Below are 17,098 nucleotides of genomic sequence, written 5' to 3'. Positions count from 1 at the left end.
TTTTTTTTTTTTTTTTTTTTTTTTTTAGTAAATCGGGTGTTTTTAACCTGAAGCTAATGATAGAGATATTAGGACTAATTAACCACAGTTTGACAAGACTCCACCTTTTCCATTCTCTGTAACTGTTTAAGCTGCTTCACCGCCTCTCGCCTCCCATCCCCGCAGTGCTCAGGCATTGTAATGGGCGTGGGCCTGCCGCCTCCCCGCCCACCTGAGGGTCCTCCCCGCCAGGCCAGGGGTTTGTTGTTGAGGAAGGAGACTCCCGGGAAGGCTGAGTCCCTGGCTCAAGGTCAAAACAGTCGTTGGGGCCGAGAGACCCCCAGTTTCTCAGGACATCTTGGCTTTTGCTTTTCCGAAGACCTTCTGGGGAAAGCATATTTCTCATCTGTGATATTTTTCTTAAATTGCCTTTTTCGCTTCAGGAAATTAATGTTTTCCTTTGGATGTTTTGGCAATGACTGTGTGAATTAAAGGCATGCTAACATTTCCCTCCCTAAATTGTTAAAAGCTATGGACGGCAGGAAGATGGAGCGCTTCTCTTCCAGGTATGAGTTAATCTTGAATGTGAAGTTTTGATTGCTAGAGATTGCCAGTTTAGGAAATAATGTTCTACATCTGTGATGTTTTTAATCTTGCTCAAACCTTGAAAGAGCTACCATCAACGCTGCAGTTTATCCTGAAAGACCTGGAACGTCACACTTTTGTTTACATCCACCTTTGCCATTGCTTTTTAACATTTTCAATTATGTTAATGGCTCTGCCTATGAAAGGGTTAAGTGTTTTCCTACTCCAGTGTAAATAAAGGTCAGTATTACAACCAACTTTAAAATCTGCTTCTGAGTGGGTTAAAGGTATAGACAGATTCAATACTTGCAAGACCATTAAGAATAACGGCAAAAAAAATTTTTAACCTGAAAACCTTTCAAATGACTGGTTTAAGTGAAAGAGTTTGTAAAATGTGATTCGTCAATAACAAGGAATGTCAGTCAGCCATTTTTAAATTCTTATATGAAAACTATGTGCAGGAGAAAAAAAATGTTACATGAAATAGAAGATAGAACGTTTATATTACTTAAAATTATGTGCATATGAGAATGCCTAAGAAATAATGATATGTATTGAAAAGGGTTGAATATTGGTGACTTTTATTTTCAACATTTTTCTTTATGATCAATTAGTCGTCCATTAAGAAAAGAAAGGAAAAACAAAAAGAAAGACGATGCTCTACTTCTCCTTAGAGGTCTGTGGTCTTGTCCTTTTGATAAGAGGGCCCAGGTGTTAACTCATAGGGTTTTATTTGCTTTGTTTTGCTAACAGAAGTCTGATTTCCTCTTCCTAGTGTGATTTTGATCATGGCCATTTCCAGAGCATTTGAACTGGGATTAGTTGCTGGTGAGAGACTTTTTGTTCTTTTAATCACTGACGATTTTTATGTGGCCTGAAATACAGGTTCCATGAGTTGATTTTTGTTGTTAAGGGTTGGGCCACCATGAACTTGCACGTCCATCTGAGAAAGACCTGGCCGCCAGAGATGATGGCATTCGGTCCCATGAGGAGCCTGCAATTCATCCTCGGTCTTCCCAGTTTGTGCCATCCATGGGAATACAGGACAGTAAGACCTCCCCGCCTTAGGTCATCTCTGTGCTGGTCCTTTTTAACACTTTCACCTGTAGCGGTGGGCACCTGATTCAACTGGGCGGGTGGTGGGACTGGTTTTTGGTTTTGGTTCTGGAGGTGAGACAGGCTTTGTGGGTTGTTGTACCTCCTGGAACAGTTTCCCTCAGCTGATTCCACTTCATGCCGGGGACTCCAGAACCACTGCCGGCCTGTGCGTGAAAACAATCTCCCTGCTCAGAGGCACGGGAAGCAAAAGGAACACTCACAAGCAGAGTCTTGTTCTGTGAGGTTTACAATTCTTAGACATTTACAAATGCTTTGGGGAAATTAAGTCGTTGGCACTGTGTTAACCTTTGCCTGCAGGACCTGCCCTCAGGCTTTGCACCACCTCCCCCCTCTCACCCACCTCTTCTTACCTTTCAGGTAAGGAGCTAAACAAAACCTGCTGTCTGAATGGGGGAACCTGCATGCTGGGGTCCTTTTGTGCCTGCCCCCCCTCTTTCTATGGACGGAACTGTGAGCACGATGTCCGCAAAGAGTAAGCCATTGAAAGGGGCGGGGATGGGGTGGAGAGAAGTGGAATGCCAAATGCACAGGTGTCGCCTCGTCTGCTCCTTCTCAGGAACTGTGGGTCTGTGCCCCATGACACCTGGCTGCCCAAGAAGTGTTCCATGTGTAAATGCTGGCGCGGCCGGTTCCGCTGCCTTCCTCAGACATTTCTACCTGGCTGTGGTAAGCAGATGTCCCCCTCTTTCTTTTGCCCTTTTGGTGACTTAGTTGCCTGTGGGGGTGCTTAGTTTACAGGGTCTCTCCTCCTACCTCATGGCTTGACAGAGCCTGGAAGCCACAGTTCTCTTTGTAAAAGCATCAAGGACTCCAGATGAGATAGTCACCGTGGCATCCTTGATATGAACTCCCTCAGAGACATGGCCAGCCTTGCTGTTCCATGTGGAGAGTTATTTCAAGTCTATCTGACATTTTTAGAGTCTGTGAACTTCTACTGAGGAAAAACATGAAAGGAGTTGGTCTCTTAAACACCAAGAGATGATCTCTGGCATTTTCCTTTGGGCAGGGAGATCCAAACAGTCTCCAGGGAGGGAGAGTAGGTCAGAACCCACCCCAACAGCAAATTCCACCAGAGGCGTGACCCTCTGGGGACTTCTTGCTGGATCCTGAAAGGCCCCTGCATGGTCCCCCGTGGTGACTGGTCTCAGAACCCTTTCCCCTTACTGATTTTTACTGATTTGAGAGAAACGGTGAAAAGAAGGGCAGGACCTAGAGGAGAACAGGAGGAGGGTGCTCTCCCCACCCCTACCTGAGCCAGGTTTCTAGGACCACCCTCGTTCACAGGCCCCTCGTAGTTCTGCCCCTTGGAGATGTTAGAAATTGAAAATGTTCAAGTCCAGAAAGTGAATGAAAGCAAATGCTTCACTGAGTACAGGATGGGACCCCTGGCCTAGACAGGGATTGTGTCGTTGCCATTTGCATCCCAGGTGTCAGGCCCAGAATAAGTGTCTGGTAAGTGCAAGTTGGATGATTGCATGGGTGGGGACCATATTTTCTTCCTGGAACCTGAGGCCCAAAACGTGCCATCTCCTTATTATCAGAGCCTAACCAAGTTGTGCCCATCCCTGCAATTGAGTCTGTTCACAGCTAGTGTAGGTTACCAGGTGTGAGAGTGCCCTGGGTAGAGCAAGCTGACACGCCTGTGGCAACTTACGTTAGAAGACTTCTTTCAAGAGAGTCTGAATTTCATGTCATTGGTACTGTCGATCCCATAAGCACGCTGTCCTCATCAAATGTTGGGCCCCGGATGATCTTTGGCTCGTGTGGATAGGCCATGTGTGTGGGCAGCAGGATAAACTGCCAGAGGAATTTCCTTTAATGACCAAGTGCCCCTACCTTCCAGATGGCCATGTAATGGATGAGCACCTCACAGCTTCCAGGACACCAGCATCACCACCGGCTGCATGCACCCCTCTTATGCTCGCTGGCATCTGCCTTTCTATACAAAGTTACTGTTAATCGTCATTTGCCTTTTTCCGGAAATACAATTTTAGATGTCACGCAAATTCCATACCCAGGAAAGGCTGCCACTCCAATGTGCTAAGTGAAAGATGATTATTTCTTAGTTGCCTTAAAATAATGAATACATTTCCATTAATGATCCTTAGCAATTCTTTAAATTACCAGCTATTTTTTCCTTCTGCCCCACCCCCTAAAAAAACTACTTTTTTTTCCGCAAAATATTAGTCATTTCTACATTTTTCTCAACCGTACTTCTTGATACATGTAACTCTACCGAAGGCTTCTTATTAATATTTTAAACAATTGAAATCTGCCTTCAGATTATTAAAGGCTAATTTTAACATGGAACTGAGGTTAAAATTTTGAATAGTTATTCAAAATCAATTAAGACAGTATTTTTAAAGGGGAAGAGAGCCTGTTTAAGAGAAGGAAGTGGAGGAGGGGAGACAGGAATTCTGAAGTAATGGAAGTCTGTGTATGTACCAGGGAGACAAAAAGAGATACTTGATTGATGATTAGGTGAGTGTAGAGAAGCAAGCTAAATTGAAGAGCAAATTTCCATATCTATAAAAAGCTATACAAGATAAGGACTCCCCTTCTGTCTCAAGGCATTGTAAAAAAAAATGAAGTCTCCTTAGAAAAAAAAAATCTAAATTTCCCCAACGAGATTGCTTAATACATTCTTTTTTCCAACTATGCGATTACTTTAACTGTTGTAGAAGAGAAAATGTTCACAATATATTTGGTTGAAAACCAGGTGATAAAAGTACATATTGTAAAGCTTGTTTTTAAAATACATTGTGTACAAGTATGTGTACACACAGTAAAAATGGGCAATACATTGACCAAAACGTGCACCATGGTTATTCATAGGCGGTGAAATAACTGATACTTTGTGGTGGTGGCTTTTTCCTCTCGCACTTGTGTATATTCCAAATTTTCCATGGTGAAGACGTGTTTTATCTGTTTTCATACGGAATCTGACAGCTACATCTGGCTTGTAACTGAGGAAACCAGAAGAGCCACCAGCTCCAGGCAGATGCCCAGTTTGGTTTGTGGCCTTGGAGGTGTGCTCTGCTCTGAGGGACAAATTTGCTTCCATTGCTTAGGTACTGCTTGATGCCTGATCTACAATTTGTGTTTTTCAAATAAATTCCCTGCATATGCAAAATTCCAAGTGTGTGGAATTTTTTGCAGTGCCCACTGGAAAGAAATTGAGATGGAACAGGCAGGAAGCAGTAAGGTACACAGCAGAAAAAGCACAAACATGGAGGTGGACGGGACAGTGTTGAGTGCTGGTCTGGCCACTTGCTGACAGACCCGGTTTCCCAATCTGAATCTGGATTAATGCCTTCATCACAGTGTTGTTAGAACTCAGTGAAATAAAATAGATAAAGCACTTGTACAAAAGAGGTTCTCAACGAATGTCACATTTTCTTCTCTTCCTGCCAATTTAAGAGTATTGAAAGAAGGCTTCTCATTTGCATGGAAATAATCCATAGCCACACTGGGGGAGGCTGGGACAGTGTTTTCCAAACTTGGGCATTCCCACACAACCTGAGTAATTTGGGCCACATCATCTGTACTTAATTTTTTTCTTTATAACACCTCATTTTTTTGTGGTAAAATATACATATAAAATTTACCATTTTAATCATTTTTAAGTGTACAGTTCAATAGCATTAAGTACATTCACATCGTTGTGCAACTACCCTCACTATGTATTTCCACAACTTTATCATCCCTAACTGAAACCCTGTACCCCTTAAACACTATCCATCTTCCCCTCAGCTCATGGTAACCACTCTTCTACCTTCTGTTTCTGACTTTGACTATTCCAGATACCATAAATAAGTGGAGTCATACAATATTTGTCCCTTTGTGTCTGGTTTATTTCACTCAGCACAATGTCTCCAGTGTTCGTCTGTGTTGTAGCATGTGTTAGACTTCATTCTTTTTTAAGGATGAGTGTCTTCCACTGAATGTGTATACTACATTTTATTTATTCATCCATTGATGGACATTTGGGTTGTTTCTGGCTTTTGACTATTGTGAATCATGCTGCTATGAACATTGATGTACAAATATCTATTTGACTTTCTGCTTTCAATTCTTTTGTGTATATACTCTGAGATGGAATTGCTGGGTCATACAGTAATACTGTTTTAATTTTGTGAGGAACCACCACACTATTTTCCACAGCTGCTTCACTATTTTACGTTCCCACCAGCAATGCACAAGGGTTCCAATTTCTCCACATCTTCACCAACACTTGTTTTCTGTTTTTTTGATATCAGCCATCCTAATGCGTGTGAAGTGTTATCTCATTACGGTTTGGATTTGTATTTCCCTAGTGATTAGTGATGAGGCTTTTTTCATTTGCCTAGTGGCTGTCAATTCATTTTTTAAAAAGCATTTACTTGCCTGAAGCAATATCATTTGTGAAGTACTGGGTAATTTGCACAAGTCTTGAAATTTTAAAATTACAATGATGTTCACCTGTGTGCCATCTAAAATCATGACCCAGGGCTACCTTTTGGGAAATGGTGCTTTAAGGGATGCATAAGACTCTAGATCATACCCCCCCAAAAGACTTACAGGCTTCTGAAAACATAGCTTCTCATGTGGGACCAATAAAGTCACCTGGGCCCACATTCTGGGGGTGAAAGCATTTTGCCCTTTGACCTCATCACCCTATGTAGGTGGTCCTGCCCAGGTTCACTGAAAACACTGTTGCTAACTTAAATGCCTCACATCAGGAAATAGTTTACTGAATTAGGGCTCATCCTTAACCTTGAAATATTATACCACCTTTTAAAATCATCTTTAGAAAGAGGTTTCAATGACATGGGCAAATGCTTAAGCTACAATGTCAGGTGTTAAAGGCAGAATACAGTGTGGTCTCAACTAGAATTCTTAAAAGGTAAGAAACACAGAAATATTAAAAGTGATCATTTCTGAGTAGGGGAATTATGGGTAATTTGGGGGGGGGTCGCTGGCCCATTAGGGGATCTGAACTCTTGAGCTTGGTGTTATCAGTACCACACTCTAACCAAGTGGGCTAACTGGCCAGCCCTCAAATTATGCATAGTTTTAAATCTTACTTTCTAAGCTATCTATAATCACATATAGAGTAATTAACTTTGTAGTTGGGAAATTAAGATTTTGAAAATAAAGGCAAGATTTACTTATTTGGGAGGTTACACATAATTCTGGAGAAGTTCATGGAAGCTTTCATGGGAAAAGGCGGAGTTAGCCTGGGAAAACTATGACATTACAAGGAAAATGCAAAACTTCAGGATGAGTGGCTAGATGTAGAACAGATGTTTCTACTTCAGTGACATTCATGACAGGTATACATTGATAACGTCAATGAATAAAAGAGAACTAGGGAAAACAACACCGTAGCAAACACAGTTGCTTTGGAATGTGTCTTAGATGAGGTTCCCCTGAAGCTGACTGGAGACCTGTGTACAGGGGGTTTCTTGAGTGCTCTGGGGAACAACGCTTGCAGGAAAGGGAGAAGTTAAGCCTAGATGCTGCAATGCTGGGGAGCGACAGTGGCCCCAGCTGATGCCACAGGCAGCTCTGGAGGTAAGGTAGCCCTTCAGAGTTGTCTCAGTTGAGGCAAGGGGCCAGGCCTTTGTACTCCCGCATCAACCAGTCACTGAGACAGGCAGCCCCTGGGAAGGGGCGTGACCTCGGGTGAGTGGGCTCCTTTGAGATGGGGGCAGTTCACAGCCAACACCCCCCACCTCTGGGGGAATAAGTGCCTTGGTCCTGGAGGGGGAACCTGGGTGTCCGTCACGGTCCCCACTTGTGCTGTTAATTCCACTTCCTCTGGATTCTGATTGGTCAATTTTCCTGGGTAAATTTTATAAGAAAAGGATTAGTGGGACAGTCCCCTCCACTGCAGCCAATCTCAGAACACAACTAAGAACTGACATCCATCCTTCTCCTCCCCTGCCCATTCTAATTCCCTCCCCCTGAGCTAACACCTCTGATGCTTCATGTGACTTACCTGATGGGGGTGAGCAGACCCTCCTCCCTGGGGGGTCCAAGCCCCTGACCACCATGCCCTTCTCAGTCTGTGGCTGCAGTATTTTCCATTGGGCAGGGAGTACCAAGATATGCCCCCATGGATGACCTGGGCTGAACCTTCGCACCCCTTGGCAGCCAGTCATTAGGGGCCTGTCCCTGGGGAGGAAGCAGCCTAGGCAGTTCCCTTCAGCCAATGGCAATTCCCCAGAGACACCTCTGAATCATGCCCAGGGAGTCACCCCTGCCCGTAGCCCCAAGCCCCCAGCCTTCTCCCACATACTCAGCCTAGCTCTTGCTGCTTCAGTAACCGTGATCAGCTCGCTTCCCTACGCACAACTCCTGCAGTCCATAGTCACTCATCCTTCCACCTTATGCTATTTTATGGAACCATTTGTTCATATCTGAGGTCACCTCAGGACTTAGCTAGCAGTGTTCAGCAAACCATCCTGCTTCCTTCTTTTAACAGCTTAGACATTAATCAGAGACCACGATTCCCCATTTATTTTCCCGTTTATGCATCAATATTCTCCTTCAGAGATTCCTCTCTCCTCTTGGCCAAGTCCTAAAATGACCAAAAACAAAATGAGAAAAAAAAGGGGGGGGGGAGAACTCAGGGAATCTGCCTACCCCACACTTTCCCTACAAGAACACCTCCCAGCCGTAGTGCCCCCCACAGTGTGGGTGATAGTCCGTGTCTGTCCCCCTCCCTCTGTGAATGGGGCAGCAATGATACAGTCACTCGTGGCCACTCTGAACTCTACCAGCCAGAGGGGGCTGATCGGGGCTTTGCGGGTGTCCTGTGTGAGCAAGCAGGGAGAATGCAGGTGCATGCGAGCTCACTGTTTTGGCTCAGAGCTTCTTTTTTGTAAAAGCCTCATCTTAAAAAATTTCCAAAGCCAACAAAGTCATTTGGCTCTACATTGATTGTACTGATTTTGTAAACTCTGTACTCATGTATGTGCTCGCTAATAAAAAAAAAATAAACGGAATAAAAGATGAACACTGCTCACCGAGGAAGCCCTGGGAGGGCAGCACCGGTCGAGCCAGCCAGGGACGCCACTAGGCCCTGCGTGAACTCTTCGCTAAAGAAAGGAGAGGGCCAGCCCTGAAGAGCACCTGAGGACCAGGTGGAGGAAGATGGAACACCTGTGAGAAGACTTGAAGGTGGAGGAAGCTTCCAGAGGGTGCCAACCATAGTTAGTGTAGCTGAGAGGGATCTGGTTTGAACCCCAATTTGATCAGAGGTGGCCCACGATACACAGTGGGAAAGCAGCCTGGGCCCCACTGGCCCCACACTGGCCACCCAAGGACTAACAACCTCACAGGCCGGTCAAGGAGCATCACAAGGACACATTTTAAAAGCCAGTATAGATGTTGGTATATAAAAAGTGGTTACCAACTTCAAAAATGTAACGCCCACCTTGGCACAGGTACAGCTGGCCCTGCACGATACAAGCATCTTGCACCTGGGAGGGTGAGACGCAGGTTGGGGCTCCCCTCATGTCCTTCCCACTTCTCCTACCTCCCCCACCCCTGTCCCCAAAAGGACAAGGGCCCCTCACAGAATTAGTCTCTCAAAGGCTCCATAACACTGATCTGTTTTCTCGTCTGTCTCGACCAAGTCTGCAGGCCTCCTCAGCACCTGTGTGCAGACTACCTGGGCCCCAAGAGCTGCCCACAAGCTTGGTAAATGGAGGAAGGAAGGACAAGAGGGAGGGATGGAGGGAGGAAGGAAGGAAGCGGGTGGGGGGAGGAACTGTTCCCTTATCGTCTCCATTCTCATTAAAGGCGATCTGACCCTCTTCTAAGATCATTAGCGCTCATGGAGCATCTCCAGCATCCCCACACAAAGGGCATGAGAAGAAAGAACAAGGCAGAGTGGGACTTGGTGCTCTCCAGAGGAGAAGCTCTGTCCACTCTGGCCGCCCCCAGGGGTCTCTGCAGTCCCTGCAGACTTGGCCACCGCGTGCCCCAGGGTCAACCCTGATCTGAAAGGGAAACAGAAAGATATGAAAGCAGAAGAGTGAGCTCATATTCTTCTCCTAGGTGATACAGCACTTCTGAGCTACACAAGTATCTCTGATGCTGACTGTATGATGTAACTAGTGCTTTGCACATCAGCCCCAGCTCCATATAGTGAGCCCTCCGTGGCAGACACCAACACCATGAATCCATTGACTAGTGGGACATTAAACAGTCCCAAATCACTCAGGGTTATTTTTAATTAGAAAAAAAGAGACAAAGACTACAGATTAGATTTATCAGCACATAATCAACATCAACCAGAAAAATAGGCATTGCTTATTGTAGGATTTCATCTTCAAAAAATCAAATCTGACTTTTTTGGTTTACCAGACTAGCCCATCAAATCAAAAAACAGGTGCTGAGGAAAGAACGCAAAATCTCATTTTGTACTGTGAAAAGTAAGACATTATTTTCCTATAGCACATGAAGATGTTTGGATGAAAGGTATTCCCCTCTAGAGGGTGTCCTGAGACCACAGATTGTACATATGCATCGGTTATGAAATAAAAATATTGATAGCCCAGTGGATGAGAGATTGCCGCAGTTGGATCCTTTGCAGAAGACCCTTCCCTTGAAGCTAACGGCTCTCTCTCCATTCAGTTGTTGACAATTAACACCACCTACCCCTGCACTTGGCTCCACCTCAGCCCAGGCACAGCCTAGCCAAGGGCCTCTGTCACCCCAAGGCTAAGAAACCTCCCTCTATGGGCAGGGGAAGGAGAGAAATCCACAAATGAAAATAATGACCAATTGCTTTGCCACTCCATGAGTCACTAAGAGCCCCAAAGCGAGACCCCTCAGGTGAGAGCACTGGTGATATGCCCTCCCTACCCACCTGCCAGATCCCTCTTTCCCTCCAGCCCCAGAAACACATAGAAGCTCATCCTTCTCTCAGCTGGAGTCAGAGCAGCTCTTTGGAGCCGGTTCTGAACTCAGCTGTGCCTCACGCCGCTTCTTAGGAGAGGGAATAACAGCCAGGGTACATGCTGGTGCAGGCCAGCAATCATCCTACGTGCAGATTTGGGAAGATTTGACTCTCCCCCTGAATGTCCATGTTGCCAGTCCCCAGCCTACTTCCACCTGGCAACAGGCAGAGCTGACCAATGTTCTTTGAAATGGATGTGGCTCTTCCCCTGGCAATCTTTAGGGTGGGTGCTCTCCCTGCCCATGTCATAAACGGCAGAAAGGAGACCCCAAGCCACAAAGAGATAGATCGATGCAAACACACATGCACACCCCCATTTATACACACTCCTGGAGATCATGTGTCAGCACAGACAACTTCTGCCTCTTTATTGAAGGACCAGTTTCTCCTTGGAAGCCAAGAGAGCCCTTTCCAGCACAGGGAGAAAACCTTCCTCTTTCAGAGGCCTCTGCTGGGCAGAGGAACAGTGGTAAGGATGAAGAGTCTTTAATAAGGATGTAGGGGAGCAGGGGACTGCAGAGACACCTTCTCAGGCTGCCAAGAACTGACCCCATCCAAACACAGTGGGTTTGGATCCAACAGCCTAAAAGAAGATCTCAGCTCTGCCCAGTACTAGTAAGTCACTTAGCCACTTAACCGCCGGTGCCTGTTAGCTCATTGACAGAACAAGGGCATGGGCAGGCTGTTGTTCATCTTTGTCTCCCCAGCCTGGTGCCTGGCATATAAGTGGCTCTCAGTAAATGTTTTGAAATGGGGTGGGGAGAGGTCCTGCCACTGTACTTTCCAGTAATCTTTAGCTCATCTCCTATCCCAAATGTTCCTGCTGGGCTGCCTTTCTAGAGCATCTGTGCTAAACACCCCTAGCCAAATCACTGGGCAGTGTTGAGCATGGGTCCTGTTCAGTGGTTTTAGAAAACAGGCAGATTGGTTCTTATTTTAACAGGCTTATTAGAAGCATTGTATTCTTTTCTTTTTTCCTCCCGTTTGTTTATTCTTTTGCAGTTGTTTCGGCAAAACATTCTAGAGTCGAACACACACATGCATGTTTGGTGCTCAGTAACTTGACTTCAACAGCTCAGGGTGGCTCATTCAGTTCCCAGTCCCCCTCCAGCTCCAATCCTGAGCAGGACCCCACTGTGGCCAGAGGTGGCCAGTCTAACCCAGGCTGCAGCCAACCATGGGCTTTTCTGGGCCCAGCTTCCACCTCAGTAGATATTTGGCCTAAAAACTAACAGATGATTTCCTTGAATATTTCAGGGAAATCTCACTCTTTGTTGCTCTTGCCTGAAAACAGTGTTTGCACCTGTCCAAGCCTGCAGCCCCAGCAGGTGGAGGGATTTGTTCTTCCCCAAGGAGAGGGTGATTCAATGGTTTGTGAAGAGCAGCCTCTGTCAACCAGGCTGGTCCATGGGATGGCCCAGGGGGGCTCTCCTTGCAGCTGGAAGTAGGAGGAACAGCTGTCTGTCTGGGACTCCACTCCCTGCCTCCAGCTGGCCCCTTCAGACCTGCCAGGAGAGCAGCTCTGTGTCCAAGAGTCCAGCTTAAAGCCCAACTGCTCCTTCCCTGAGCACAGCGCCCCAACTGTGGGCTCCCCTCATTTTAACATTTTGGTGTCCCCAGAAGGACGGCTCTTCCCCACCATTTGGGGTCCCTCTGAAATATCACCTTCTCAGACACTCCTGGCTGCCCTAAGGTCACCCCTCGCAGGCCCTTTGCATGTAAAGATCTTGCTTTTTGTCATAACATCCATCGCTGTATGAAATCACCGCACTTACTCATGTGGTGTCTGTGTTCCTCCATCAGACTTCAGCTCCATGAAGACTGAGGTCTTGTGCGCCTTGTTCACTGCTGTATCTAGGAAAATGCCTAGCACATAGTAGGTGATCAACAAATCATAGTTAAAGAGTGAGTGAAGGGTCCTGCATTACGCTGTTACATTTAAAGGTTTTGTGTGTAGAGCTCTGACTTCAACCAGGCTTCCATCTGCAGCTGTTTATTCAGCTACATTATTAGACAGTGTCAGAGCTGCTGACCCCGTAGAGCTTCCCTGAGCAAGCCAAAGGGGAAAGCAGATGGCCTAAGTTCACACATGGAGTCACCATGTTACATTCCCTACAATTGCCATCATTACAACTACACGGCAGTGACTAAGCAGCTACCAAGTCCAGCCACCAGGAGAGGCCTGGAGTCCAGACATGCATTGTAGATGGGGAGCAGTGAAGTCCACTGGACCCCGAGCTGTGCCCGCAGGGCCGCAAGGAGCTGGCCTCTGTCTGCTGCTTCTGAGCTGGGTGACTCAGGGCAATGCCAGAGCTGCAGGGCATGCATGAGAATGAGAAGAAATGGGTGGAAAGTGCCCAGCATTGCACTGGTCCTCAGTAAACCAGCTGTCGTTATCTTCATCTGCTTCACTGCACATAAAACCAGTCTTTAACGGGCAAATGCCATTTGTGAGGTTGTGGTATAATGAACGTATGACCAGGCGCACTGCTGAGGAGGCATCACGGGCTATGGTGACTGTATTTGAGTTTCGAGTCTGTACTGCCATGTATGGAAACTCAGCAAGGCAAATCACTAGACAATGAGTAATTATGGGATTTGGTGTGGAGGCACCCCAGTGGTTCCCTGTGACCACAGGCAGGTGTTAACTCTCTAGATCTCACTTCCCTTGTCTCCACAGTGGGGATGGTATTAATCACTGTGAAGATGACAAGGGAGTGCACAGGCCAGACATGTCAGACTGCCCATGGATTACATCGCCAAGGTGTCTCAGGGGGCAGGGGCGCCGAGATGGGTGCTGCATGACAGCTCCCCCACGCAGTAGAGCTGCGTGAGTTTGAGCAGTTCTTCTGGCTCCTGGCCGTGGGTGACATGAGGAACATCATACCGCCCCCCTCAGAGTCAGAACTCAGGACACTGCACGGCGTGGACAGCATTCTCTTCAACGCCCATCATCTTTCCTCCAATGGCAGAGAGCTTGGGACATGAGGGGAAGCCCTGACTTGGAGCAGAAAACAGATTTGTGCCCCCTCTTTGTCCCTCCCTGGCCATAAGGTCCAGAGTACATCACGTCACTTCTCAGGTTTTCAGCAGTGAATTGAGTCGGGCTGATGTGCTGGCTCTGAAATTTAGAACATATTGTTGCTGCAGAAAAACTAATTTGCCAACCTGGACATATCTTTAACCATCTTTGTGAAGAATAACAATAGATTGGTTTACACAAGACATTATTGGAAAATTACTGGCATCTGCAAAAATAGTGATTAGTTGAGATCAGTCACCTAGTGTGAAGTGAAAATTGTGTAAAACTCATGGATATATCCTGCTATCTATGCACCTGTGTCCCCATAGCTATTAATAAGGTTTCATTATTAATGATTTAAATCATTATTGTTCATTTACTGCAATTGATTTGTTATAATTAATTTATTATTAATGACTTAAATCAGTACTAATGATTTGATTATCAATGATTAAACCAACACTGATACTTTAAATCAGAAGACAAATTCAACCTTAAAACACCTTATTGGGCTTTATAACATGCCTCAGGTGGAAAGAGATTGGTGGAAAGGCCGCTCCTTACACACATGTAGTGCAGTGGTCAAGAGCTTGGGCTGTAGAGCCCAAATGCTCACTTTGTGACCTTGGGCAAATTACTTACCCTCTCTGTGCCCTGAGGGCTGACGTGAAGAGTAGATGCTTGTAAATTCATCTAAAGAGAGAGAATGGTGCTTGCTCTATAATACATGCTCTGTGTCATTGTCACTGAGCCCTTCAAGGATTCAAGGAAGCTATGGACTCATCTCACAAAGATATGCACATATGAATGAACATAGAAGGTGCATACACACTCAGAGGGTTCATGCGCCCCTTGAAGCCCGTGGCTGGTCCATGGACCTCGGATTAAGAACCCTTTCTGAGGACCAGCCCGGTGGCGCACTGGAGAGTGCGCCACTTGGGAGCGCAGCGGCACTCCCGCTGAGGGTTCAGATCCCATGTGGAGACCGGTTCCCGCTCACTGGCTGAGCGTGGTGCGGGCGCAACACTGAGGGTTGCAATCCCCTTGCCGGTCCCCGGTACGGGCGTGACACCGAGGGTTGCGATCCCGTTACCGGTCAGTAAAAAAGACAAAAAAAGGAAAAAAAAAAAAAAAAAAAGAACCCTCTCTGAAACCATTGTGTGTTCAAGCTGAAGATGACCTTAAAATCTCTCATTTCACAGGTAAATAAAAGGAGCACTTAGAATAAGTGAATTTTCAAGGCTACAAGTTTAACTCAGCCTCTGGGCTCTCTCAGTCTCCCAGGCTGTTGCCTAGTGACACCTTAATCATCAGTTAATACCATAAAAGGCCTTAACTAATAGGAGAGGGATCAGGCCCCAGGATACACAGCCCAGAGGCTGTTGATGTTGGGAGAAGCCTGGAGAGAACCAGGTTCTGATGGGAATGGGGAGGCTCTCAAGTCCAACTACTGGCGTCCCCCATCATCCTGCAGTAGCCCTGGCTGGGTGCTGTGGTCACTTGCAGATCACCGGCTGCCTTCCAGACCCAGGGCGTCAGCCCGTGCTGCGACTTGCACACGTGTTTGCTCACTCACCCCGGGGGGGGGGCAGGGTGGAGGAGGAGCCTCGTCCCACTGTCACTTCAGCCCAACCCCTTCTCATGAAGCCAGCCTCAGGGCTGGCAGGGAGCTGCTCTGTGGGACACCTCTGGCCTGCCCAAGCTGTCAAGCTTGAAACCTACGTGCCTGGGCAGACACGACTAGACTCAGCAGCCTCTTTCTGAGTGTCTGGAAAGACCGCAAAAGGCCCTTGCCCAAAATAATCCTCCTGAAAGTACTGCTGGAGAATCTTCCCTCATTCTCATTTTTCTTCAGAGAATGACATGGAAAACTTTAGTGAAAATGCCGGGGTAATCCAGGACAGCTCACTAACTGGCTTCTACCTCAACAGCCAAGCAGCACTGCTCATGGAAGCTAATGGAGTATGGGTCAGATTTATAACAAGGTTGGGAAAGGTCAGGCTAAGGGAGACACAGCCCAGGCACTGTCTGCTTCACAGCTCTTACCCTTTGCAATGCCCGATTTTAAGTGAGGTCCTTGAAGATAAATCATCAAGGGGATGGATTTTCAATTCCCTGCATATCTGAGCATCACGAAGTAGTGTGGTCTTCCCTGACCCTCGAAGGCACTTGAAGCCTCGGAGGGAGGCTTCTGTCAGTGTTTGCAGAGGATGCTTCTTAGATACTCTCCAGTTTCTAGAGATGTATCAGTTGGGGTCTGTGGCCAGCAGTGGAAGCGGGCGTGTGGGTCAGCGATTCTGCCTGAGCCCTCAGTCACGTCCTGTCCTGCCTCTGCCCAGGCTGCCCAGCACTCGTGGGCCTGCTCACCGACAGGCCTCCTTCATCACCCCATCACCCCCACAGCAGGAGCAGCACTGCCTGGGGGCTGCCCACGCTGCCTTGTGTCTCTTGTTCTGTTTGTTGCACTTCTTATCACTTGTCTTCTTCCTCATAGATAACTCATTAAATTGGATAATGTAATTGAAAGCTCTTCATAAACTAAAAAGTGTCCTTCAAAATCTGTATTAAATTTTTATCATTGCAGGATTACAAATGTGGCTAAGGACTCTTGACCTCTCCATTAGGTTGAGAGCCGCCTGGAAGTCAGGAGTCGGGCCTGGTAAAGGACTTGCTGAGAGAAGAGGGAGGGAGACAAAAGACACTGAACTGCTTCTATTCAACAATCCCCATGGTCCTGGTGAAGGGGCCCAGGTTTGCCCAAGGTTAAAGCCACCCAGAGATGGCAGAGTAAGGGACAGAGCCCCTCAGTAGGCTACTGATGCAACTTCCAGAGTTCCCTCTGATTTGGCTCAGCCATCCAGAGACCTCTTTGCTTATGGTGACCATCTTTTACAAACCAAAGAAAGAGATGCCATGATCTTCAAGTAGTAGCATCCTTAAGGGAAAATAGGTTGGAATATTTGTAGTCGGGCTTGCTCTCAAAATGTGGGGTGGTAGGGTCACCATACCTTTTTAATCTTGGCCACATGCACCTTCTAACTGCTTGTACTTGGTGATGTGGTCCTTTGGGGCTGTATGTTCATGAGAGTCTCGTTTTCCAGTCAGTCCTGAGCCACAGCATAACAGAGGTGACACACTGCGCCCTGTGTTGCACGGCTAATGAACTGAGCTGTCAGCAGTCACATGAAGTAAACTGGATTCCAGAACCCACAGTCTCAGACTCCAAGCCCTCACTTCTTATTGAGCAAATTCTAACAACCCCATTCTAGTTGGTCATTTATTTGGTCATCTGTTTTTCAATTGACCACATTGGCTAATAGTTGTTTTCTATTTAACTATCAAAGATTTAACCTTGAATTCCTTACCTCCTCCCTACTAAATGATGACCAGACATGTTGACATGTTTTAGTCAAGTGTGGCTCAAATCACACAGTGTTAAC

The 17,098-nt window shown here is 46.6% G+C and overlaps 1 protein-coding gene across 1 annotated transcript; it reads left to right on the top strand.

The window, feature by feature from the left end:
* Positions 1–309: 309 nt before the first annotated feature.
* Positions 310–3,774, top strand: LOC103582408 (teratocarcinoma-derived growth factor 1-like). The gene is made up of 6 exons (XM_008564012.1): positions 310–545; positions 1,340–1,392; positions 1,478–1,612; positions 2,041–2,155; positions 2,240–2,349; positions 3,527–3,774. The coding sequence occupies exons 1-6, from the start codon at positions 511–513 to the stop codon at positions 3,640–3,642; spliced, it is 564 nt and encodes a 187-aa protein (XP_008562234.1). The 5' UTR covers positions 310–510; the 3' UTR covers positions 3,643–3,774.
* Positions 3,775–17,098: the final 13,324 nt, after the last annotated feature.

The sequence above is a fragment of the Galeopterus variegatus genome, unplaced genomic scaffold (assembly GCF_000696425.1).
Source record: "Galeopterus variegatus unplaced genomic scaffold, G_variegatus-3.0.2 Scaffold16114, whole genome shotgun sequence".
NCBI classification, from domain to species: Eukaryota; Metazoa; Chordata; class Mammalia; order Dermoptera; family Cynocephalidae; genus Galeopterus; species Galeopterus variegatus.
The sequence above is the reverse complement of the archived record's forward strand: the minus strand, read 5'-3'. Positions and strand labels throughout refer to the sequence as shown.

Coding starts and splice junctions, on each gene's coding strand:
- LOC103582408 (XM_008564012.1), top strand. CDS start 511: ATGGACGGCAGGAAGATGGAGCGCTTCTCTTCCAG. Junction 546..1,339: donor ATGGAGCGCTTCTCTTCCAG/GTATGAGTTAAT, acceptor TCCTCTTCCTAG/TGTGATTTTGATCATGGCCA. Junction 2,350..3,526: donor GACATTTCTACCTGGCTGTG/GTAAGCAGATGT, acceptor CCTACCTTCCAG/ATGGCCATGTAATGGATGAG.